At 38.1% G+C, this 27,841-nt stretch overlaps 1 protein-coding gene across 2 annotated transcripts in view; it reads right to left on the bottom strand.

Annotated features, from left to right (window-relative positions):
* Nucleotides 1-27,841, bottom strand: part of CPQ (carboxypeptidase Q) — a 523,824-nt gene that overhangs the window by 397,907 nt on the left and 98,076 nt on the right. For both annotated transcript variants that reach the window (XM_061171373.1, XM_061171374.1), the window contains exon 2: nucleotides 14,599-15,064. In XM_061171373.1, the coding sequence (XP_061027356.1) occupies nucleotides 14,599-15,031 (433 nt within the window). In that variant the 5' untranslated portion in view covers nucleotides 15,032-15,064. The remainder of the gene's footprint in view (nucleotides 1-14,598; nucleotides 15,065-27,841) is intronic.

The following is a 27,841-nucleotide window of genomic DNA, read 5'->3' as shown; positions in this document are numbered from 1 at the left end:
ACTGATGTTCATTTTTCCTCCTCTTTCCTATGTGCCTTCACTTCAGATGCAAACCAAAACTTATTGTTATTTGGATATGACAGGGACATAAGGACCTATGGAAATCACATAGGGCTAAAGGAAGCTTGAGTATGAATAAGCCTTGTGGGTTTTTTAATTAAGTTTTTAAATATCCTTTTCAAATGTGTGATATTTATCACAAATCTACCCATCAGGTCAATAGCTATTTAATATGCATTTGTATTACATTACTAGGTATAGCACTAAATGAGATACAAAGATAAATAAGATGTGGCTTTTACCCCGGAGGAGGTCACAGTTTCTCAGAAGAGATAACCATGTGAACAATCAACTACAGTAAATTGTGATCATTGTATAATATAGGCAAACAAGGTGCTATGAGAATGGAAATGAAAGAACAATTACATTTATTTAGGTTTAGGTTCAAGAAAGACTTTAGAGAAAAGATCCACTTTAAATGAGTCTTTAAAAATGAGCAGGGATTTTCCAAGCAGAGAAGGGTTAGGTTGGGTTGGGATTAGGGTTGGGTTAGCAGAGCTCCAGGAAGCAGTTTTTAAGTCAAGGAAGTATGAACATGTCCAGGCAAGAGCAGCTAGAACCAAGGTGTGTGGCTAGGGAGGAACTAGACATAAGCCTAGAAGCAGAGCCTGGGGTCACTTTTTGAAAGGTCATAAGAATTTGAACTATACCCTGAACAGTGAAAAGATTTTAAGTAAGGGAGTGACATAATGAGATCTACATTTTACAAAGACAACTGAAGCAGCAGTATGGAAATTGAGTAAAATGAGACCGGAGTCAGGAGGATCAGTTAGGAAGCGACTCTAACACTGTAGCCAGGAGATGTTAGGTCCTGAGCTCTGATGTGAGAGTGAGAATAGAAAAATGGAGTCATTTGACATTTAAGTCTTGGTGACCAACTGAATGTTGGAGTGAGATAAATGGAAAGACTCAATCATTCAACGAATATTTCTCAAAACTTTTCTGTGTATGAAACATTATGTTAAGAGCTAGGGCAGAGTTTCTCAACTTCGGCACTACTGACATTTTAGAATGGATAATTATTTGAGGTGGGGGAAGGGGAGGGCTGTTCTGTACACCGCGGGATGTTTAGCAATATTCCTGACCTCCACCCACTAAAGGCAAGTAGCACCCCCTCTCAGTCATGACCATCAGAAATGTGTCCAGACATTGCCAAATTTCCTCTAGGGAGCAAAATTATCCCCAGTTGAGAACCACTGAAACTGGGATCTCTGATTCTAAGAGGCTTATTATCTGTAGAGAAATGCTTATGACATAAGCAAGTATAGGGTACAAGAAAAGCAGAAAGGAGGAAGTTGTCAATACTTCCTTGGGGATGAACAAGCATAGGAAAAGTCTCCATAGAAGAGGAGACATTCAAGCTGAATCCTTAAATAAGGGCATTCCTGACAGGGGACAAAAACATGAAAGCAAGATACCATATCAGATACTAGCAGAATTTTGAGGCTCTGAGCCTGAGCACCTGGGCGGTTGGCAATGTCATTAATGAAGATGAGAAACACAGACAAGATGCTGAATTTGTGGGGCTTGCAGGACATCCAGTAGTTCTTGGCAATGCAAGTAGGAAGTCTTCTTCCAGCTCTCCACAGAGAGCTCACAGAGCCCTAACCCGGGCACACAAATAAACTAAGACACACTGTAATACTCAAGTCTAGAATTGGAAAGTTTAAAAAAATTCGCTCTGGTTACATAAGGAATCTGCTCCATAGCACACGCCTAGGAGAATACTGCTCTTGTGATCTTGTGATCATCTTCACTGATCCCTTGTGGATTCTCAGAAAAACCACAGTCTTTCTAATCTAGAAAGATGTTACAGATTCATATGTCAGCCATCTCTCATTTTATAGGTGACAAAATTAAGGCCCATAGAGATTAAATGACTGGGCCAGAGTCACACAACTAGTAGGTGGCTAAACCAAGGATATGACATGGGTTTCCTGGGAGATGAGCTCTGCACCTGTACCTAGAGGTCCCTTTATGCAGACTTTACCCTATCTCCTGTGGGAATTTTTCCACACCTGGTCCAGCCTAACTCTCCAGTCTCCTTAGAGCTTAAAATAGCCCAGTTGCCAGACAATTGTTTATCTACCTTGAGCTCCATGGAATGAAGAATGGGGTGAAAGTGAGTCTTGGGACACCACAATAGATTCCAGTGAGTAAAATTCACTTCCCCTGGGTTTTTAAGGGCCCAGGAGCAATCGGTAACTTGGCTCAGCTTTCCCAGGCAGATAGACAGGGAAGAGCAGGCCCAGTTACAGAAACAAGAAATGAGGATACGAAAGAAAGGAAAATGAGAAAAAATGTCCAAAGGTACAGATACCAGTATAAGTACCAGCAACTTTTGAGACAGATCTTCTTCAGTCAAATGGATAAAAAGGGAAATCTTATAAATGAAAATAACATTAAAATATCTGTATGTGAGGCAATATAGTCTAATGACTAAAAGCACAAAGTCTGGAGTTTGACAATTGTTCATACCTGAACTTGGTCTCTCACTAGTTGCGTAACCCTGGGCAAATTACCTAATCTCTTGTAGTCTGGTTTTCTCATTTGTTAAAATCAAAACAAAACAAAACAAAACAAACAAACAAAAACCCCTAGACCTTTAAAGATATTGATAGTTAGGAGGGCTAAAAAGGAAATAAATATGTATATATGCTGGTGTCTAACACAGATTAGTAACAACAGAAGGCAATTAAACGAACTCCTGGTTGACAATATAGAACCCAAGCTGAGGGGTCCCTAACACCTTAGAGGACTCTACCACCTATTCACACAGCCTCAGAGAGACCAAAACTAGTCATCCCAGTGGTACTTCCAGAATGGTACAGTGAGAAACTTGTCAGATCTTCCTCCCTACAAAACATTTAACTGGGAAAAAATATTTTTAAAAAATCACTTACAGTCTCTCAAAATTGTCCTAAGGGCATACAGCAAGTGGAGAAACATTCATTCAAGAAAATATACTAAATCTAAGTTAGAATAATGAGAGTCTGTAGCATTTGGCCATAACCTGCTTCCTTCTCCCATCCCCAACTGCATGTTATAGAAACTCTATTATAGCCACTCCACTCCAAGAGGACTAGGTCCACATTCCTCTACCCAGCCCCTACTTGTATGGTGGAAGTCCTACCCCAAGTATAGCCATGAGAAAACTGGGACCCTGATCACTGCTATCTTAGCTCATTCATAGGCACAGGTCCCATGCTGGGAGAGGCAAATTGAAAAGACCAGTAGCTACCACCATCCCCTTCTAGCACCTGCCAGGGATATCACTCTGGGGAAGCAGGCCACTATCACTATGCCTAGCTCCTGGGAACTCCCAGGGAAGAGGCAACCCAGGAGGATGAAGAGCTTTGCAGTTCTTAACCAGGGTAGTGACTTTATTTGGAACAGAACATAGAGAATTCCATGCCTAAGGGTGTTGTTGGAAATGATGGAGAGCTTGGTAGAGAACAAGTTAGGGGGTACTGGTAACTTCATGATACTGCTAACAACAAGCAAAATGGAAGAACAATCAGAAGTTTAACAAAAAGAACCAGGGAGGAAAAAGCGACCAAGAAAAACCCTCCCTGGATCACAATAAACCCTGGGGGTTGGGAAGGCTATCCACATGGTCCTACTAGGAACAAACAAAAACCGGACATGGGTCAGATTGAAAACATTTTCCAAGCTGCACACAGATCCATCAACAAAGGGCAGAAGCCTCACTGGCACAAGAGGCTTAAGCACAACCTCTAACCAAATACTGGCTGAAAAATAAGCTATTCTGACACAGGGGAAAATATTATTAAGCTAGGCTTAATAGATAGATTGATACAGATTATGCAATCTGAAGAACAGAGAGAAAAAAGTGGAGAAAAATGAGCAGAGCCTCAGAGAAATGTGGGACACCTTTAAGTGCACCAACATACTCATAATGGAAGTACCAGAAGGAAAAGAGAACAAAAAAGGGGTAGAAAATATACTCATAGTAAAAAAAAAGCTGAAAACTTCCTGAATTAATGAAAAACATTAATCTATACATGAAGCTCAACAACTTCTAAGCAAGATAAAAGCAAAGAAATTCCCACCTACATATGTCAAAATTAAAATGTTGAAAACGAAAAATAAAGATAAAAATCTTGAAATCAGTAAGAGCAAAATGACTTGTCACAAGGAGCATACCTCATTTTATTCTGCTTTGCAGATATTGTGTTTCTTACAAATTGAAGGCTGTGGCAACCCAGTGTTGAGAAAGTCTATTGGTGCCATTTTCCCAACAGCATTATTTTTTAATTAAGGTATGTACATTGTTTTAGACATACTGCTATTACACACTTAATAGACTACGGAATAGTGTAAACATAACTTCTATAAGCACTAGGAAACCAAAAAATTCATGTGACTTGCTTTACTGCAATATTCACTGTATTACAGTGGTCTGGAACCAAACCAAATATCTCCAAGGTATGCCTGTACAGGGGAATTCCAGGAATATTAACAGCTAACTTCTCATCAGAAACAATAGAAGCCAGAGGACAATGGAATGACAAATTCAATGTGTTCGAAGTAAAAAGCTGTGAATCAAGAATCTTATATTGGGGATTAACCAAGATGGTGGAGTAGAAGGACGTGCTCTCACTCCCTCTTGCGAGAGCACCAGAATCACAACTGGCTGCTGGACAATCATCGACAGGAAGACACTGGACTTCATCAAGGAGGATACCCCACGTCCAAGGACAGAGGAGAAGCCACAGTGAGACGGTAGGAGGGGCGCAATCAGAGTAAAATCAAATCCCATAACTGCTGGGTGGGTGACTCACAGACTGGCGAGCACTTATACCACAGAAGTCCACCCACTGGAGTGAACGTTCTGAGCCCCACGTCAGGCTTCCCAACCTGGGGGTCCAGCAATGGGAGGAGGAATTCATAGAGAATCAGACTTTGAAGCCTAGTGGGAATTGATTGCAGGACTTCGACAGGACTGGGGGAAACAGAGAACCCACTCTTGGAGGGCGCACACAAAATAGTGTGTGCATCGGGACCCAGGGGAAGGAGCAGTGACCCTGGGGGAGACTGAACCAGACATACCTGCTGGTGTTGGGGGGTCTCCTGCAGAGGTGGGGGGTGGCTCTGTTTCACCGTGGGGACAAGGACACTGGCAGCAGAGGTTCTGGGAAGTACTCCTTGGCGTGAGCCCTCCCAGAGTCTGCCATTAGCCCCACCAAAGAGCCCTCGTAGGCTCCAGTGTTGGGTTGCCTCAGGCAAAACAACCAACAGGGAGGGAACCCAGCCCCACCCAGCAACAGTCAAGTGGATTAAAGTTTTACGGAGCTCTGACCGCCACAGCAACAGTCAGCTCTACCCACCTCCAGAGCCTCCCATCAAGCCTCTTAGATAGCCTCAACCACCAGAGGCCAGACAGCAGAAGCAAGAAAAACTACAGTCCTGCAGCCTGTGGAACAGAAACCACATTTACAGAAAGATAGACAAGATGAAGAGGCAGAGGGCTATATACCAGATGAAGGAACAAGAAAAAACCCCAGAAAAACAACTAAATGAAGTGGAGATAGGCAACCTTCCAAAAAAGAATTCAGAATAATGATAGTGAAGATGATCCAGGACCTTGGAATAAGAATGGAGGCAAAGATTGAGAAGATGCAAGAAATGATTAACAAAGACCTAGAAGAATTAAAGAACAAACAAACAGAGATGACCAATACAATAACTGAAATGAAAACTACACTAGAAGGAATCAATAGTAGAATAACTGAGGCAGAAGAACGGATAAGTGACCTGGAAGACAGAATGGTGGAATTCACTGCTGCGGAACAGACTAAAGAAAAAAGAATGAAAAGAAATGAAGACAGCCTAAGAGACCTCTGGGACAACATTAAACGCAACAACATTCGCATTATAGGGGTCCCAGAAGGAGAAGAGAGAGAGAAAGGACCAGAGAAAATATTTGAAGAGATTATAGTCGAAAACTTCCCTAACATGGGAAAGGAAATAGCCACCCAAGTCCAGGAAGCGCAGAGAGTCCCATACAGGATAAACCCAAGGAGAAGCGCACCGAGACACATAGTAATCAAAGTGGCAAAAATTAAAGACAAAGAAAAATTATTGAAAGCAGCAAGGGAAAAACGACAAATAACATACAAGGGAACTCCCATAAGGTTAACAGCTGATTTCTCAGCAGAAACTCTACAAGCCAGAAGGGAGTTGGCATGATATACTTAAAGTGATGAAAGGGAAGAACCTACAACCAAGATTACTCTACCCGGCAAGGATCTCATTTAGATTTGATGGAGAAATCAAAAGCTTTACAGACAAGCAAAAGCTAAGAGAATTCAGCACCACCAAACCAGCTCTACAACAAATGTTAAAGGAACTTCTCTAAGTGGGAAACACAAGAGAAGAAAAGGACCTACAAAAACAAACCCAAAACAATTAAGAAAATGGTAATAGGAACATACATATCGATAATTACCTTAAACGTGAATGGATTAAATGCTCCAGCCAAAAGACACAGGCTTGCTGAATGGATACAAAAACAAGACCCATATATATGCTGTCTACAAGAGACCCACTTTAGACCTAGGGACACATACAGACTGAAAGTGAGGGGATGGAAAAAGATATTCCATGCAAATGGAAATCCAAAGAAAGCTGGAGTAGCTATACTCATATCAGATAAAATCGACTTTAAAATAAAGAATGTTACAAGAGACAAGGAAGGACACTACATAATGATCAAGGGATCAAGCCAAGAAGAAGATATAACAATTATAAATATATATGCACCCAACATAGGAGCACCTCAATACATAAGGCAACTGCTAACAGCTATAAAAGAGGAAATTGACAGTAACACAATAATAGTGGGGGACTTTAACACCTCACTTACACCAATGGACAGATCATCCAAAATGAAAATAAATAAGGAAACAGAAGCTTTAAATGACACAATAGACCAGATAGATTTAATTGATATTTATAGGACATTCCATCCAAAAACAGCAGATTACACGTTCTTCTCAAGTGCGCACGGAACATTCTCCAGGATAGATCACATCTTGGGTCACAAATCAAGCCTCAGTAAATTTAAGAAAATTGAAATCATATCAAGCATCTTTTCTGACCACAACGCTATGAGATTAGAAATGAATTACAGGGAAAAAAACGTAAAAAACACAAACACATGGAGGCTAAACAATACGTTACTAAATAACCAACAGATCACTGAAGAAATCAAAGAGGAAATCAAAAAATACCTAGAGACAAATGACAATGAAAACACGACGACCCAAAACCTATGGGATGCAGCAAAAGCAGTTCTAAGAGGGAAGTTTATAGCAATACAAGAAACAAGAAAAATCTCAAGTAAACAATCTAACCCTACACCTAAAGAAACTAGAGAAAGAAGAACAAACAAAACCCAAAGTTAGCAGAAGGAAAGAAATCATAAAGATCAAAGCGGAAATAAATGAAATAGAAACAAAGAAAACAATAGCAAAGATCAATAAAACTAAAAGCTGGTTCTTTGAGAAGATAAACAAAATTGATAAGCCATTAGCCAGACTCATCAAGAAAAAGAGGGAGAGGACTCAAATCAATAAAATCAGAAATGAAAAAGGAGAAGTTACAACAGACACCGCAGAAATACAAAGCATCCTAAGAGACTATTACAAACAACTTTATGCCAATAAAATGGACAACCTGGAAGAAATGGACAAATTCTTAGAAAGGTATAACCTTCCAAGACTGAACCAGGAAGAAGCAGAAAATATGAACAGACCAATCACAAGTAATGAAATTGAAACTGTGATTAAAAATCTTCCAACAAACAAAAGTCCAGAACCAGATGGCTTCACAGGTGAATTCTATCAAACATTTAGAGAAGAGCTAACACCTATCCTTCTCAAACTCTTCCAAAAAATTGCAGAGGAAGGAACACTCCCAAATTCATTCTATGAGGCCACCATCACCCTGATACCAAAACCAGACAAAGACACTACAAAAAAAGAAAATTACAGACCAATATCACTGATGAATATAGATGCAAAAATCCTCAACAAAATACTAGCAAACAGAATCCAACAACACATTAAAAGGATCATACACCACGATCAAGTGGGATTTATCCCAGGGATGCAAGGATTCTTCAATATACACAAATCAATCAATGTGACACACCATATTAACAAATTGAAGAATAAAAATCATATGATCATCTCAATAGATGCAGAGAAAGCTTTTGACAAAATTCAACACCCATTTATGATAAATACTCTCCAGAAAGTGGGCATAGAGGGAACCTACCTCAACATAATAAAGGCCATATATGACAAACCCACAGCAAACATCATTCTCAACGGTGAAAAACTGAAAGCATTTCCTCTAAGATCAGGAACGAGACAAGGATGTCCACTGTCACCACTATTATTCAACATAGTTCTGGAAGTCCTAGCCATGGCAATCAGAGAAGAAAAAGAAATAAAAGGAATACAAATTGGAAAAGAAGAAGTAAAACTGTCACTGTTTGCAGATGACATGATACTATACATAGAGAATCCTAAAACTGCCACCAGAAAACTGCTAGAGCTAATTAATGAATATGGTAAAGTTGCAGGATACAAAATTAATGCACAGAAATCTCTTGCATTCCTATACACTAATGATGAAAAATCTGAAAGAGAAATTATGGAAACACTCCCATTTTCCATTGCAACAAAAAGAATAAAATACCTAGGAATAAACCTACCTAGGGAGACAAAAGACCTGTATGCAGAAAACTATAAGACACTGATGAAAGAAATTAAAGATGATACAAATAGATGGAGAGATATACCATGTTCTTGGATTGGAAGAATCAACATTGTGAAAATGACTATACTACCCAAAGCAATCTACAGATTCAATGCAATCCCTATCAAATTACCAATGGCATTTTTTACGGAGCTAGAACAAATCATCTTAAAATTTGTATGGAGACACAAAAGACCCCGAATAGCCAAAGCAGTCTTGAGGGAAAAAAACGGAGCTGGAGGAATCAGACTCCCTGACTTCAGACTATACTACAAAGCTACAGTAATCAAGACAATATGGTACTGGCACAAAAACAGAAACATAGATCAATGGAACAAGATAGAAAGCCCAGAGATAAACGCACGCACCTATGGTCAACTAATCTATGACAAAGGAGGCAAAGATATACAATGGAGAAAAGACAGTCTCTTCAATAAGTGGTGCTGGGAAAACTGGACAGCTACATGTAAAAGAATGAAATTAGAATACTCCCTAACACCATACACAAAAATAAACTCAAAATGGATTAGAGACCTAAATGTAAGACTGGACACTATAAAACTCTTAGAGGAAAACATAGAAAGAACACTCTTTGACATAAATCACAGCAAGATCTTTTTTGATCCACCTCCTAGAGTAATGGAAATAAAAACAAAAATAAACAAATGGGACCTAATGAAACTTCAAAGCTTTTGCACAGCAAAGGAAACCATAAACAAGACGAAAAGACAACCCTCAGAATGGGAGAAAATATTTGCAAACGAATCAACGGACAAAGGATTAATCTCCAAAATATATAAACAGCTCATTCAGCTCAATATTAAAGAAACAAACACCCCAATCCAAAAATGGGCAGAAGACCTAAATAGACATTTCTCCAAAGAAGACATACAGACGGCCATGAAGCACATGAAAAGATGCTCAACATCACTAATTATTAGAGAAATGCAAATCAAAACTACAATGAGGTATCACCTCACACCAGTTAGAATGGGCATCATCAGAAAATCTACAAACAACAAATGCTGGAGAGGGTGTGGAGAAAAGGGAACCCTCTTGCACTGTTGGTGGGAATGTAAATTGATACAGCCACTATGGAGAACAGTATGGAGGTTCCTTAAAAAACTAAAAATAGAATTACCATATGACCCAGCAATCCCACTACTGGGCATATACCCAGAGAAAACCATAATTCAAAAAGACACATGCACCCGAATGTTCATTGCAGCACTATTTACAATAGCCAGGTCATGGAAGCAACCTAAATGCCCATCAACAGACGAATGGATAAAGAAGTTGTGGTACATATATACAATGGAATATTACTCAGCCATAAAAAGGAACGAAATTGAGTCATTTGTTGAGACGTGGATGGATCTAGAGACTGTCATACAGAGTGAAGTAAGTCAGAAAGAGAAAAACAAATATCGTATATTATCGCATGTATGTGGAACCTAGAAAAATGGTACAGATGAGCCGGTTTGCAGGGCAGAAGTTGAGACACAGATGTAGAGAACAGACATATGGACACCAAGGGGGGAAAACTGCGGTGGGGTGGGGATGGTGGTGTGCTGAATTGGGCGATTGGGATTGACATGTATACACTGATGTGTATAAAATTGATGACTAATAAGAACCTGTAGTATAAACAAACAAACAAACAAAACAACTAATACTAAACTTTCATTGGGTTATTTGTATGGAAATATGTTAATATAAATGTTTCAGACATTACATGAAATTTCTAAAAATCTTATATGTTCTGGTATAATGTTATAAGTCATAATCCTAGTTATTACTTTAAAATGTATATCTCAGAAATAACTAATTTTCTTGTCAACTGCATTATTATGAACTTTCATCAAATCTTTAACCATGGTCATTTTTAAGTCTTTTGTCATTTACAGACAGTTCTGGGTGTACTCTGATGCTTTTGTAAATATGTTCCTATAAAAGGGTTTCATCTTCAGGAAATTCATGGAAAAGACTCTGACAAGTACAGGTTTCTGGTACCTGAGTGTACTGCTGAACTGAATGAATAAGCATTTTCAGAACTCTAATGAAAAACTGATGAGCTCATAAAAGTGCTAACAAAAGATCAAGATGAAAAAAAAAATTAATTACATGGGACTGAGTGAACTGATGAGGATGAGTATAATTTTTGTGACTTTCTGTTTGAATTTAAAAAAAGAAAAAATCCCACAAGGACTCAGAGGCAAAGAATATACAAATCAATTTTCACTGCAAAGTAAAGGAGCTGTTACAGTGGAGGATTACTGGACTGAATGTCAATATTATGACATAGTATGAGTGTGTTTCATGTTTGGTAATTGCAATCATTGTTGCTTTTGTTGTGGTCATCCATGTACAATGCTTGGTGTCAGTCTATTTATCTCTTGTAAAAATAAAATACAGTGTGTGTGTGTGAAAAAAAAATACATAGGTTTTAAGATTAAAAAAAGTTATAGAAGGTTTGTAAAAGACGAATCTTAGGAAAGGAATTTTATGTGTGATCAAGCTGGATAAGATTAAATGAATTTATTATAATTGTTTTAAATATAAAATAAAAAATAAAAAAAAAAAGAATCTTATATCCAGTAAACCTGTGTTTCAAAAATGAAGATTAAATAAAGAACTAAATATGGATGAAAGCTTAGAGAATTCTCTGCTAGCGGACTGGCTTTGAAAAACAAACAAAGAAACTAAAGAGAGCTCCTCAGGCAGAAAGCAAATGACACCAAACAATAATTTGAATCCTTATCCTCACAAAAATAAAAATAATTGTAAGTGAATACTATAAATAACTGTATGCCAAAAAAATTACATAATTTATATAAAATTAATAAATTCCTAGAAAGACACAAACTACTAAAACTGACTCAAAAAGAAATAGAAAATCTGAATAGATCTATACCAAGGAAAAATATTGAAGTAATAATTAACAGTCTTCCCACAAAGAAAATCCCAGAACCAGATGGCTTCACTAGTGAATGCTACCAAAAACTTAAAGAATTAATACCAATCTTTCACAAACTCTTCTGAAAAACAGAAGGCAACATAATACTTTTCAACTTATTCTTTGAGGCCAGAATTACTCTGATACCAAACCAGACAAAGACATCACACAAAGAAAATAAAACTACAGGCCAGTATCCCTTATGAATATACATGTAAAACTGCTCAACAAAATACTAGTAAACTGAATACAGTAACATATAAAAAAAGATTATACACCATAACCAAATGGGATTTATCCCAGGAATGCAAGGTTGGTTTAACATCTGAAAATCAATTAATGAAATACATCCAGTTCAACGGGGAAAGAATAGTCTTTTCAACAAATGATGCTGAGACAACTGAATGACCACAGCAAAAGAAAAGAGTTGGACTCCTACCTCACACCTAAAATTAACTCACAGACCTAAATGTAAGAGCTAAAATTATAAAACTCTTAGAAGAATAAATAAAACTCTTAGGAATAAATCTTTGTGACCTTGGTTTAGGCAATGGTTTCTTAGATATAACACCAAAAGCACAAGCAACAGAAAAAAAAATTAGATAAATTGTGCTAATTCAAAATTAAAGACGTTTCTGCAGCAAAAACCACCATCGAGAAAGTTTAAAAAAAAAATCCATAGAATGGGAAAGAACCTTAGTAAATCACACTGATAAGAGACTTGCAACCAGAATACATGAAGAGCTTTTACAATTCAATAATAAAAATTCAAATAGCACAATTAAAAACTGGCCAAAGGATTTGAGTATACATTTCTCTGAAAAAGATACACAAATGGAAAATAAGAACATGGAAGGATGCTCAACATCATTAGTCATTAGAGAAGTGCAAATAAAAACCACAATGAATATCATGTCATACCCACTAGGGCAGCTGTAACCAAAAAGACAGATAACAAGTGTTGACAAGTATGTGTAAAAATTAGAAAACATCAGTGAAAATGTACAATGGTGCAGTCACTTTGGAAAACAGTTTGTCAGTTCCTCTGAAAGTTAAACATGGAGTTATTATATAACCAAGTAATTCCACTCCTTGGTATATACCCAAGAGAAATGAAAATATATGTACATACAAAGACTTATGCATGAATGTTTATAGCAGCATTATTCATAATAGCCAAAAGGTGGGAAAAAAAAACAAATGTTCATCAACTGATCAATGGATAAATAAAATACGGTATATCTGTAAAATGGGAAATTATTCAACAATAAAAATGAATTAAGCATGAATTAACTACAACATGGATGAACCTGGAATACCTGCTACATGAAAGAAGCCAGTCACAAAAGAAAGTATAGTGTATTATTTCATTCATGTGAAATATCCAGAATAGGCAAATCCATAAAGACAGAAAGCAAATTAGTGGCTACCTAGGGCTTAGTAGGGTGGTAGAAAAGGGATGGAGCATGACTGCTAATGAATATAAAGTTTCTTTTGGGGGTGATGAAATGTTCTCTGATTAGATAGTGGTGGTGGTTGCACAATTCTGTGAATATATTAAAAACCACTGACGTGCACGTTTCAAATGGGTGAATATTATGGTATGTGAATTATATCTCAATAAAGTGGTTTGCTCTTTGTTTTTTGGGGTTTTTTGGCTGGGCCGCAAGGCATGCGGGATCTTAGTTCCCTGACCAGGGATTGAACTCTTCCGTACCCCCTGCAGTGGAAGGGCAGAGTCTTAACCACTGGACCCCCAGAGAAGTCCCAATATCTCAATAAAGATGTTTTTAAAAAGCTGACCATCTGCTTCTCTACTGGGTGTTTCTCTTGGCATTAGAGAAGGCCAAAAGTTTCTATAAACTTTTTAGAGAAGCTCAACTAGCTTTTTTTTTTTATAAACTAAAGTTGACCCTGAACAATAATGCAGGTTTTAACTGCACAGGTCCACTTACACATGGATTTTTTTTCAACAGTAAATACAACAGTACTACATGATCTACGGCTAGTGAATATGCAGATGCAGAAACTTACGGATACAGAAGAAGCAAACAGTATATATGGAAGGCTGACTATAAGTTATACACAGATTTTCAACTGCGTGGAGGGTTGGTGCCCCAACTCTCGTGTTGTTCAAGGACCAACTGTAGTTCCTTTGCCATAGGAATATAGTCCGTGAATACATGCATAGTCCATGAATAGTCCAATACCAACTGATAGCTCACTGTTGACTGGTTTTATATCCCTGATCTAAGCATTTATATTGTCTGATGAGGCTGAGCCAGAGTGCTGATAAGTAAAGACAGAACGCTACCCTAGACAACCCCTTGCATTAGAGACCTCAGGTTCTGTAAAAATAATTACCTCAAATCAATTCAATGTGCAAGGCTCTGTCCCATATTTCATTAATTCTAAGAAATTCTGTACACTGAGGCCACTTGGAAGAAGTCATAGTTTTTATAACCTATTTACATATATCTCAATTCTCTACAGAATGATACTAATGTTATACTAGATAGAAATTAAGTGATACAGCTCATAAGTATCATGGACCAATAGTTGTAGATGCTTCATTTTAAAAAGTGACACTTTCAGAAAAGAAAGAGAGGGAAAAAAGGAAGAAAAAAGGAGTATAAGAGTAAAGAACTCAAGCCAATGGAATGCAAAATGATTACATCTTCCTTTTTATCACCCAATTATAATATGAATCATGCACACTATAATCAGTTATGTCATATGGCATTAGTTTTAATAAAGAACACAGCAAATTGACTTGAAAAGGCAAATAATACCTTCTGGGGGCGTCCCAATGCTGCTGCCAAGACCCAAAACTGCCATCTTGTGAATTCTCGGCTCCAGCATCACAGCAGATTCTTCTCCCCTTTCCCAGTGGGGTATTTTGACAGGCTCCAGGTGGACATTCTCCAGCCCATCTTCCTGCAGGTTTTGGTGCATGATTTGGATGGCTTTTTCTAGGCTCTTAGAACCACTGAGTCTGGGTCCAACAGTATCAACCAGAAGTGCCAATCGCTCATAGGATCTGTTCTGGGCTTTACCATAAACAGCAAGGTTGATGATTGCTTTAGCAACATCTCCATAGCAGGCTATTTCTTCTTTTATTTCTTGAAAAGTCCTCTGAGAGATGCCATTCCCATATACAGCTTTCCCAGAGTTCAGGGATAAAAGGTGAACAACACCAACAAATACGAAGACATGGAACTTCATTTTTTTCCCAGTCTGTTTTCTTCCTAAAATAATCTAGGTAAGTAAGAAATATGTGTTAGGGGAAAAGAATCTCACAGCTATCTGCCCATAACCCAGGGACTGCTTTTCAAACAGGATTCCCCTTCCCTTCTCAACTGTTGCCCAATTTCTACCATCAAATTCAGGCACCATAACTCCCAGGAATGAAGAAGAAAGAGGCAATGATTGGCCTTATCGACAGGGTAGCATGTATTAAAACCACAAAATCACATGTTACCTAGCAATCAGTTTAAAATATGCTAAAAGATTAAAATAAGAAGATAACTAGGAAAGAGAGGAAGAAATAGAGGTAGCAGTGATAGGGCTAGGGCAGTGTTATCTGCTACCCCTTCTTCTAAACACAGTATGATCCAAATGTGTTTCAGAGTTCCCTCTACCTGATATGCTCTCTCCTGTTTGCCTATTGAACCTATCCTTCGAGGCCCTTTCAGAGACGTCATCTCTTCTTGATGCTCTCCCTAACCCCACCCCTTCCACATTTAATCCTCACAACAGTTCTATGCAACAGTTTCTTATTATTGCCTTCATTTTAGAACTGAGGATCCTGGGGTAGCGAGAGATTAAGTAACTTGCCAAAGACACACAAAGGCTTTCCAGGTCTAGAGACCACACTGTAAACAGTGCTAAAAGTATGTTTGTGGACCCATGCCAGTCCACAATTGTTTTTCACTAGTCCACGAAAGACAAACACAAAGATTAAGAGTAAACATATTCAGTAATGTGCAACACAGTAGCCAATAGTCCAATGTGGTTATTACAATTTAAATTAAATAATCGGCTTCTCAGCCATACTAGCTGCATTTCAAATGCTCAATAGCCACATGGGCTAGTGGCTGTTCTATTGGGCAGCACAGAAAGAACATTTCTATCATCATAGAAAGTTCTGTTGAATAGCACTGGCTTAGACACCTTTATAGATAACTGATAGAACAACTATACATTTGTCAAATCTAATGACTAAAAAATGATGCTTCATTTTACTTTTCTACTTCACTATTATATTTTTCAAAAGTATCACTCTGCAACAAATTCTAAATTTAAAAATCTGGCCCTTCACCACAGATAATTTGAGAAGCACGGTCATAAACTACTATATTGTAAGTATAAACTCCAAATTCAGGCAGCATACAAGGCCTTTCAAAATATGGTTCCAACAACCACTTCAACCTCATCTCTCCACCTGCCCCTCTAGAGTGAACACATTTTCATTCTCATTCTCATTTCTTCTCTCTCTCCCTCTCTCTCCCTTTCTCTCTCTCTCACAGGCACACACACATAGCACTTGAAATGTGGCTAGTCCAAATTGAGATGTTTTGTACATGTAAAATATACACCTGATTTGATCTTTAAAATCAACTACTTCATACTTAAGTATAAAAAAACACAAATATTTCAGATATATTGGATTAAATAAAATATATTATTATTAATCTCACCTATTTCTTTTTACTTTTTAATATAGCTATTAGAAATTTTTAACTTACATAATATTTATATTTATATTGGACAGTAATGTTCTAGCTGCACTGAACTGGACCCTGTTCTTCAAATACCCAGGCCCTTTTATAACTCTGGGTCTCTACATATGTTCATTCCCTTTTATTGCAAGGCCCTTCTCTTCACCCTGGCAAACGTCTACAATGAGAATGCATTAAAAATCACCTCTTCTGTGAAGCCTCACCAAACAATACCCCAGAGGTACATGCACCATTTTCTGTGTTTCTACCATAATTAACTATATTATCAACAAATATATTTGTTTAAAAATCTGTCTCTCCTGCTCTCAAAGTCAAATAGGGTAAATTATTCATCATTGTACCCATATATAGGCACTCTATACCTTTTTAAGAAGGAATGAATAAGCATTTAATCTCTCTAGGTTTCACCTCCGTAGAGTATAAGATTACTTATCTTGCCTCTTTCACAAAGAAGCTGTAGGAATTTAAAACTTGCGATCATAAAGTATTTTGAAAAACTATAAAAACTATACATTGCTGCTGCTTTCTTTTTTATTATAACTACAGTTGACCCTTAAGCAACACAGGTTTGAACTTCCCAGGTCCACTTCTACACAGGTTTTTTTCCCATAAATACTACAGTACTACAAGGTCCGAGGTTGGCTGAATCCGGGGATGCAGAACCGGATATGGAGTGCTGACTATGGGACTTCAGCATCCACAGAGGATCCTGGAACCAATACCCCTCCTTGTTCAAGGGTCAATGCATAGATTTTTTGTTTCTACAGTCACTATACTGATGCTTGTTTTAAAAGCTAAATTTTATTAAGCAATCAAAATATTTCACCAGATTGCAATTTATTCTTGAAAGTACATTTTTCCAATATATTTGGAAAAATGTTCTTGGGGCAAAAAAAGAAAAAAAGGTTAATAAGCCATCTATTAATTGACACTAAACACAAGTATCTACTTCTCATTAAAAGTTCTCTAAGCCTTCTGCAAACATTAATCAACGATTTCATAATACATTTCTAGTGATGGATTAGAATCATATTATGACAACATTGTAGAGATACAGGAGAGCTTAGGGATCCCTAGTCCATATCCTTGTTTCATAGAAAGTTAATCAAGGCCTGCGTTGTGATTCCCAGGCAGCAGACAAACCAGCAACTACAATTAACCAGGTAAGTGGACCAGCTAGCACATACTTTCTAAAGGATTAAGAATAGTTTTCTTCTAGGAAACTATATGCATTTACATATAATAGAAATTCAATGAAGGATACCCAAATGCAGTCTGAGAAGCGAATACCTAGAATAAAATATATGTATACAGAGTAGCATCGAAACAAAGAGAAGAACAAAGGGGATCATGAAAAGCTATAGAGAAGACATAATATCTCAGGACAGGCTCAAGAAATGGCTCTGCAGGCAGAAAAGAGTGAATGGTATCCCTCAGAGCACCACTGGAACATCATCTGTATGTCACATCCTGGTTAAAAGATATGTCCAGAAAATAACAGTGCCTGAGTCTATCATCTTTACATCTTTTTGCATATATGTCAATTGAATTAACAGATAACACATCATTTTGATAATAATATTTAATGCTTCTTAACATGGTCAGTTAAAATATTTTTGACACTAAAAAATGATATAATTACTTTAAAACAGAATTCGGTATCTGCGAGTGTTGTTCTGAGTATCTTAACTACACTGTTTCTTCAAATCCCACAAATGCAATAAGTGCTTATTTTTAAAAGTAGGTTAATTTAAAAGGTGATGGTTTGTTACCTTTCAATGGATCAGTTTTTTCCTGAGTATAAAGTTTACTAAGATCAAAGGCACAAAACAATGCATTACATGAGAAATCACCTAGAACACGTGACACAAGTAAACACTAAATACATGTTAGTTGACTCTAAACCTAGTTTTCTCTGGAATATAATCTCAAAATTACCTATGTAATTCTTGGCTAAAACGCACAATTATATATCTTTCCAATGGAGCACTACAAGAACCTTTTTTTATTATTATTATTTTTAGAAAGGTATATTAGTCCAACTAAGATGTGTTTTCAGTAATAAATAGTAGAAAATAATAATTATAATTAACAGTCTATATTTGAGGAGGTAATAAAAATGGAACAAGATATTGCCATATCAAATTCCACTCAAGAAAAAAAACAAAACATAATATGTAATTTAAAAACACAGGAGGGTCTGGGCAAGATGGCGGAAGAGTAAGACTCGGAGATCACCTTCCTTCCCACAGATACATTAGAAATACATCTACACGTGGAACTGCTCCTACAGAACACCCACTGAACGCTGGCAGAAGACGTCAGACCTCCCAAAAGGCAAGAAACTCCCCACGTACTTGGGTAGGGCAAAAGAAAAAAGAAATAACAGAGACAAAAGAATAGGGACGGGACCCGCACCAGTGGGAGGGAGCTGTGAAGGAGGAAAAGTTTCCACACACTAGGAAGCCCCTTTGCGGGCTGAGACTGTGGGTGGCAGAGGGGGGAAGCTTCGGAGCCACGGAGGAGAGTGCAGCCACAGGGGTGAGGAGGGCAAAGCGGAGAGAGTGTGGAGGGCAAAGCGGAGAGACTCCCGCACAGAGGCTCGGCGCCAAGAAGCACTCACCAGCCCGGGCCGGCGGGGCTGGGACCTGAGGCTTGGGCTTCGGTCGGATCACAGGGAGAGGACTGGGGTTGGCTGCGTGAACACAGCCTGAAGGGATTAGCGCACCACAGCTAGCCAGGAGGGAGTCTGGGTAAAAGTCTGCAGCTGCCGAAGAGGCAAGAGACTTTTCCTTGCCTCTTTGTTTCGTGCTGCGCAAGGAGAGGGGATTCAGAGCGCCGCCTAAATGAGCTCCAGAGACGGGCGCGAGCCGCGGCTATCAGCGCGGACCCCAGAGACGGGCATGGGACGCTAAGGCTACTGCTGCAGCCACCAAGAAGCCTGTGTGCGAGCACAGGTCACTATCCACACCGCCCCTCCCGGGAGCCTGTGCAGCCCGCCACTGCCAGGGTCCCGTGATCCAGGGACAACTTCCCCAGGAGAACGCACGGCGCGCCTCAGGCTGGTGCAACGTCATGCCGGCCTCTGCCGCCGCAGGCTCGCCCCGCATCCGTACCCCTCCCTCCCCCCGGCCTGAGTGAGCCAGAGCCCCCGAATCAGCTACTCCTTTAACCCCGTCCTGTCTGAGAGAAGAACAGACGCCCTCAGGCGACCTACACGCAGAGGCGGGTCCAAATCCAAAGCTGAACCCCGGGAGCTGTACGAACAAAGAAGAGAAAGGGAAATTTCTCCCAACAGCCTCAGAAGCAGCGGATTAAAGCTCCACAAACAACCTGATGTACCTGCATCTGTTGAATACCTGAATAGACAACGAATCATCCCAAATTCAGGAGGTGGACCTTGGGGAGCAGGATATATTAATTTTTCCCCTTTTCCTTTTTTTGTGAGTGTATATGTGTATGCTTCTGGGTGAGATTTTGTCTGTATAGCTTTGCTTTCACAATTTGTCCTAGGGTTCGGTCCGTCCGTTTTTTTGTTTTGTTTTGTTTTTACTTAAAAAATTTTTTTCTTAATAAATTTTTTCTTAATCATTTTTTTCTTATTTTTATTATAAAAATTAATAAATTTATTTTAAAAATTAAAAAAAATATTTTCTTAATAAATTTTTTCTTAATAATTTTTTTCTTATTTTTTATTACAATAGCTTTATTTTATTTTATCCTCTTTCTTTCTTTCTTTCTTTCTATTTTTTCTCTCTTTTATTCTGAGCCATGTGGATGAAAGGCTCTTGGTGCTCCAGCCAGGCATCAGGGCTGTGCCTCTGAGGTGGGAGATCCAACTTCAGGACACTGGTCCACAAGAGACCTCCCAGCTCCACGTAATACCAAACGGCGAAAATCTCTCAGAGATCTCCATCTCAACATCAAGACCCAGCTCCACTCAACGACCAGCAAGCTACAGTGCTGGACACCCTATGCCAAACAACTAGCAAGACAGGAGGAACACAGCCCCATCCATTAGCAGAGAGGCTGCCTAAAATCATAATAAGGCCACAGACACCCCAAAACACACCACCAGACGTGGACGTGCCCACCAGAAAGACAAGATCCAGCCTCATCCTCCAGAACACAGGCACTAGTCCCCTCCACCAGGAAGCCTACACAACCCACGGAACCAACCTTAGCCACTGGGGACAGATACCAAAAACAACGGGAACTACGAACCTGCAGCCTGCGAAAAGGAGACCCCAAACACAGTAAGATAAGCAAAATGAGAAGACAGAAAAACACACAGCAGATGAAGGAGCAGGGTCAAAACACACCAGACCTAACAAATGAAGAGGAAATAGGCAGTCTACCTGAAAAAGAATTCAGAATAATGATAGTAAAGATGATCCAAAATCTTGGCAATAGAATAGACAAAATGCAAGAAACATTTAACAAGGACGTAGAAGAACTAAAGAGAAACCAAGCAATGATGAAAAACACCATAAATGAAATTAAAAATACTCCAGACAGGATCAATAGCATAATAACTGAGGCAGAAGAACGGACAAGTGACCTGGAAGATAAAATAGTGGAAATAACTACTGCAGAGCAGAATAAAGAAAAAAGAATGAAAAGAACTGAGGACAGTCTCAGAGACCTCTGGGACAACATTAAACGCACCAACATTCGAATTATAGGGGTCCCAGAAGAAGAAGAGAAAAGGAAAGGGACTGAGAAAATATTTGAAGAGATTATAGTCAAAAACTTCCCTAATATAGGAAAGGAAATAGTTAATCAAGTCCTGGAAGCACAGAGAGTCCCATACAGGATAAATCCAAGGAGAAACACGCCAAGACACATATTAATCAAACTATCCAAAATTAAATATAAAGAAAACATATTAAAAGCAGCAAGGGAAAAACAACAAATAACACACAAGGGAATCCCCATAAGGTTAACAACTGATCTTTCAGCAGAAACTCTGCAAGCCAGAAGGGAGTGGCAGGATATACTTAAAGTGATGAAGGAGAAAAACCTACAACCAAGGTTACTCTACCCAGCAAGGATCTCATTCAGATTTGATGGAGAAATTAAAACCTTTACAGACAAGGAAAAGCTGAGAGAGTTCAGCACCACCAAACCAGCTTTACAACAAATGCTCAAGGAACTTCTCTAGGCAAGAAACACAAGAGAAGGAAAACACCTACAATAACAAACCCAAAACATTTAAGAAAATGGGAATAGGAACATACATATCGATAATTACCTTAAATGTGAATGGATTAAATGCTCCCACCAAAAGACACAGACTGGCTGAATGGATACAAAAACAAGACCCGTATATATGCTGTCTACAAGAGACCCACTTCAGACCTAGGGACCCATACAGACTGAAAGTGAGGGGATGGAAAAAGATATTCCATGCAAATGGAAATCAAAAGAAAGTTGGAGTAGCAATTCTCATATCAGACAAAATAGACTTTAAAATAAAGACTATTACAAGAGACAAAGAAGGACACTATATAATGATCAAGGGATCGATCCAAGAGGAAGGTATAACAATTGTAAATATTTATGCACCCAACATAGGAGCACCTCAATACATAAGGCAAGTACTAACAGCTATAAAAGGGGAAATCGACAGTAACACAATCATAGTAGGGGACTTTAACCCCCCACTTTCACCAATGGACAGATCATCCAAAATGAAAATAAATAAGGAAATACAAGCTTTAAATGATACATTAAACAAGATGGACTTAATTGATATTTATAGGACATTCCACCCAAAAACAACAGAATACGCTTTCTTCTCAAGTGCTCATGGAACATTCTCCAGGATAGATCTTATCTTGGGTCACAAATCAAGCCTTGGTAAATTGAAGAAAATTAAAATTGTATCAAGTATCTTTTCCGATCACAACGCTATGAGACTAGATATCAATTACAGGAAAAGATCTGTAAAAAATACAAACACATGGAGGCTACACAATACACTACTTAATAACAAAGTGATCACTGAAGAAATCAAAGGGGAAATCAAAAAATACCTAGAAACAAATGACAATGGAGACACGACGATCCAAAACCTATGGGATGCAGCAAAAGCAGTTCTAAGAGGGAAGTTTATAGCAATACAAGCCTACATCAAGAAACAGGAAACATCTCGAATAAACAACCTAACCTTGCACATGAAGCAATTAGGGAAAGAAGAACAAAAAAACCCCAAAGCTAGCAGAAGGAAAGAAATCATAAAGATCAGATCAGAAATAAATGAAAAAGAAATGAAGGAAACAATAGCAAAAATCAATGAAACTAAAATCTGGTTCTTTGAGAAGATAAACAAAATTGATAAACCATTAGGCAGACTCATCAAGAGAAAAAGGGAGAAGACTCAAATCAATAGAATTAGAAATGAAAAAGGAGAAGTAACCACTGACACTGCAGAAATACAAACGATCATGAGAGATTACTACAAGCAACTCTATGCCAATAAAATGGACAACCTGGAAGAAATGGACAACCTGCCGAGACTGAACCAGGAAGAAATAGAAAATATGAACAGACCAATCACAACCACTGAAATTGAAACTGTGATTAAAAATCTTCCAACAAACAAAAGCCCAGGGCCAGAGGGCTTCACAGACGAATTCTATTAAACATTTAGAGAAGAGCTAACACCTATCCTTCTTAAACTCTTCCAAAATATAGCAGAGGGAGGAACACTCCCAAACTCATTCTACAAGGCCACCATCACCCTGATACCAAAACCAGACAAAGATGTCACAAAGAAAGAAAACTACAGGCCAATATCACTGATGAACATAGATGCAAAAATCCTCAACAAAATACTAGCAAACAGAATCCAACAGCACATTAAAAGGATCATACACCATGATCAAGTGGGGTTTATTCCAGGAATGCAAGGATTCTTCAATATACGCAAATCAATCAACATGATACATCATATTAACAAATTGAAGGAGAAAAACCATATGATCATCTCAACAGATGCAGAGAAAGCTTTTGACAAAATTCAACACCCATTTATGATAAAAACCCTGCAGAAAGTAGGCATAGAGGGAACTTTCCTCAACATAATAAAGGCCATATATGACAAACCCACAGCCAACATTGTCCTCAATGGTGAAAAACTGAAACCATTTCCACTAAGATCGGGAACAAGACAAGGTTGCCCACTCTCACCATTATTATTCAACATAGTTTTGGAAGTTTTAGCCACAGCAATCAGAGAGGAAAAAGAAATAAAAGGAATCCAAATTGGAAAAGAAGAAGTAAAGCTGTCACTGTTTGCAGATGACATGATACTATACATAGATAATCCTAAAGATGCTACCAGAAAACTACTAGAGCTAATCAATGAATTTGGTAAAGTAGCAGGATACAAAATTAATGCACAGAAATCTCTTGCATTCCTATACACTAATGATGAAAAATCTGAAAGTGAAATTAAGAAAACACTTCCGTTTACCATTGCAACAAAAAGAATAAAATATCTAGGAATAAACCTACCTAAGGAGAGAAAAGACCTGTATGCAGAAAATTATAAGACACTGATGAAAGAAATTAAAGATGATACAAATAGATGGAGAGATATACCATGTTCGTGGATTGGAAGAATCAACATTGTGAAAATGACTCTACTACCCAAAGCAATCTACAGATTCAATGCAATCCCTATCAAACTGCCAATGGCATTTTTTACAGAACTAGAACAAAAAATTTCACAATTTGTATGGAAACACAAAAGACCCCGAATAGCCAAAGCAATCTTGAGAACGAAAAATGGAGCTGGAGGAATCAGGCTCCCTGACTTCAGACTATATTACAAAGCTACAGTAATAAAGACAGTTTGGTACTGGCACAAAAACAGAAACATAGATCAATGGAACAGGATAGAAAGCCCAGAGATAAACCCACACACATATGGTCACCTTATCTTTGAAAAAGGAGGCAAGCATATACAGTGGAGAAAAGACAGCCTCTTCAATAAGTGGTGCTGGGAAAACTGGACAGGTACATGTCAAAGTATGAAATTAGAACACTCCCTAACACCATACACAAAAATAAACTCAAAATGGATTAAACACCTAAATGTAAGGCCAGACACTATCAAACTCTTAGAGGAAAACATAGGCAGAACACTCTATGACATAAATCATAGAAAGATCCTTTTTGACCCAACTCCCAGAGAAATGGAAATAAAAACACAAATAAACAAATGGGACCTAATGAAACTTAAAAGCTTTTGCACAGCAAAGGAAACCATAAACAAGACCAAAAGACAACCCTCAGAATGGGAGAAAATATTTGCAAATGAAGCAACTGACAAAGGATTAATCTCCAAGATTTACAAGCAGCTCATGCAGCTCAATAACAAAAAAACAAACAACCCAATCCAAAAATGGGCAGAAGACCTAAACAGACATTTCTCCGAAGAAGATATACAGATTGCCAACAGACACATGAAAGAATGCTCAACATCATTAATCATTAGAGAAATGCAAATCAAAACTACAATGAGATATCATCTCACACCGGTCAGAATGGCCATCATCAAAAAATCTAGAAACAATAAATGCTGGAGAGGGTGTGGAGAAAAGGGAACCCTCTTGCACTGTTGGTGGGAATGTAAATTGATACAGCCACTATGGAGAACAGTATGGAGGTTCCTTTAAAAACTATAAATAGAACTACCATACGACCCAGCAATCCCACTACTGGGCATATACCCTGAGAAAACCATAATTCAAAAAGAGTCATGTACCACAATGTTCATTGCAGCTCTATTTACAATAGCCAGGACATGGAAGCAACCTAAGTGTCCATCATTGGATGAATGGATAAAGAAGATGTGGCACATATATACAATGGAATATTACTCAGCCATAAAAAGAAACAAAATGCAGGTATTTGTAGTGAGGTGGATGGAGTTAGAGTCTGTCATACAGAGTAAAGTAAGTCAGAAAGAGAAAAACAAATACAGTATGCTAACACATATATATGGAATCTAAGGAAAAAAAAAAAAAAAGGTCATGAAGAACCTAGTGGCAAGACGGGGATAAAGACACAGACCTACTAGAGAATGGACTTGAGGATATGGGGAGGGGGAGGGGTAAGATGTGACAGGGTGATAGAGTGGCATGGACATATATACACTACCAAATGTAAAAGAGATAGCTAGTGGGAAGCAGCCTCATAGCACAGGGAGATCAGCTCAGTGCTTTGTGACCACCTAGAGGGGTGGGATAGGGAGGGTGGGAGGGAGGGAGACGCAAGAGGGAAGAGATATGGGAACATATGTATATGTATAACTGATTCACTTTGTTATAAAGCAGAAACTAACACACCATTGTAAAGCAATTATACTCCAATAAAGATGTTAAAAAAAATTAAAAATAAATAAAAATAACAATAGGATTAAAAAAAATAAAAACACAGGGACTATACATCATTTGTACATAATTTGTACAAATCTGATACATAATTTGTACATTCCTAGCAAGAAATAAGTGGATTATAATAAAAATTTAAAAAGTGAAATATACAGACAGAATAAGATTAAATAAAAGCTAATAATCAAGGACAACTTGAAGAAATTCTCTCCTAATTCACAGATTTAGGATCACCATACGACAAGAAATTCATTCTAGAACTGGAGTCAATCCGAGTGAGAAGGATGATCAAAGACTCCAGTATATTTGCATGAAAGGACTAAAACACTAGCCCTCCCCAGTGTGAAAAGACAGGCCAAAAGTAGAAATATTTTGTTGTATAAAATCAAGAAGGGTTTGGAAAACATGAATACAGATTTACTCGCCAGATCTTTTCATACTTGTACCAGGGGATAGCCCTAGTATCTCAGAGCTAATTTTAGGAAAATCAAAATGTACAGTTTTACACAGTAAGTGATAAACATGTAAACAGTTTACCTAAGAAAAAAAGAGGATTTGGATAAAATCATGAATGATACAGTCATAGGAGCTGAACCCTTTTAAATCTACCACACAATATTGGCACCACACTGACCTAAGTATAGTTTCCTATGGGATCACCAGGAGGGTTTGCTGATCTGAAAGACTGTTAGTCTGCCCTAGCTCAGAGATAGAAAATGTCCCTATACAGTCATTTCAGTCAAATAAAATTAAGCAAGCTATAGTATTTTTCTACAGTCTGCAAAGGGAGTAAACAATTCTATGGTGATCAACAAAGACAAATAGAATTATTGATCTCAAACATTTCCGCTTTATGATTGTAAATGGTGCTTTGTTTTGGGTCATAACTTCATTTCTCCAGTCATTTAACAAAAATGTATTGAGCACCTTACCTATAAGCACCAAAGACACAATTTATAAGATAATATCCATACCCTCAAAGAGCCGCCAAGTATAATAAAGAGACAGATGATGTGAAAACCCTATAACTGAGGTGGTTACAAGCTTCTGTGAAAACAAACTGGAGGAGGGGATTAGGAGGAGTTTCCTGATGGCATGTGAAAAAGGCAAGAGTGGCACTGAAGGAAAGATAACCCAACAGAAAAAACAAACCATGCAAAGACACAGAGGCTTTAAAAAACATGGGCTATGGAGAAAATGGCAAGGAGTTGGATGATAAGTAGGGGGAAATGGTGGAAGATACAGCAATGATGGAAGGAATTATTCCCCAAGGTCTGACTAAAAGGTCTGTGTGAAGCTTCAAAGTGGAACACAAACCCCCAGGGCGCTGTAACAGGGGACTTAATGAACAGTTCCCACCCCTTATGCAGCCAGGAAAAGGAAAGAAGGAAGGGATTCAGGGAGAGAGGGAAGCGGTGGGGGGGGGGGGGGAGGAGGGAGGAAAGAAGGAAGGAAGGAAGGACAGTTTTCTTTCTGATCTTCACTATGACCTGCTCCTTAGCACAAAGAATCTACACAGATTCCACATCAGGACAAGGACAGCATGTGAAGTTCCTCAAAATCCCCAAACAAGCCACTACTTATTACCTATGTGGTTATTCCTTGGAATTTTCACAGAGGAAAAAGTAACCCATGGTTACAAAAGATGCATTAGTTAAATAATTCACTTACAAAAACACTCAAGATTTTATTTATTTAAAAATCCCTAAAATACTAATAATAACCCAATTGACCAAAAAAAAAAAATCTAGCACAGTCTTGAGCAAATTATAGGACACTTGAAATGTCTAAATTTAAACTGTAAAACATTTTTTAAAAATACTCTATTTTTATACACAGAAGGTTGAAGTCATTGTTCCTTTACTTGAATTCAAACTGGGGGAATATTA

The sequence above is a fragment of the Eubalaena glacialis genome, chromosome 17, assembly GCF_028564815.1.
Source record: "Eubalaena glacialis isolate mEubGla1 chromosome 17, mEubGla1.1.hap2.+ XY, whole genome shotgun sequence".
Classification (NCBI taxonomy): domain Eukaryota; kingdom Metazoa; phylum Chordata; class Mammalia; order Artiodactyla; family Balaenidae; genus Eubalaena; species Eubalaena glacialis.
This window is presented reverse-complemented; position numbering and strand designations above follow the sequence as displayed.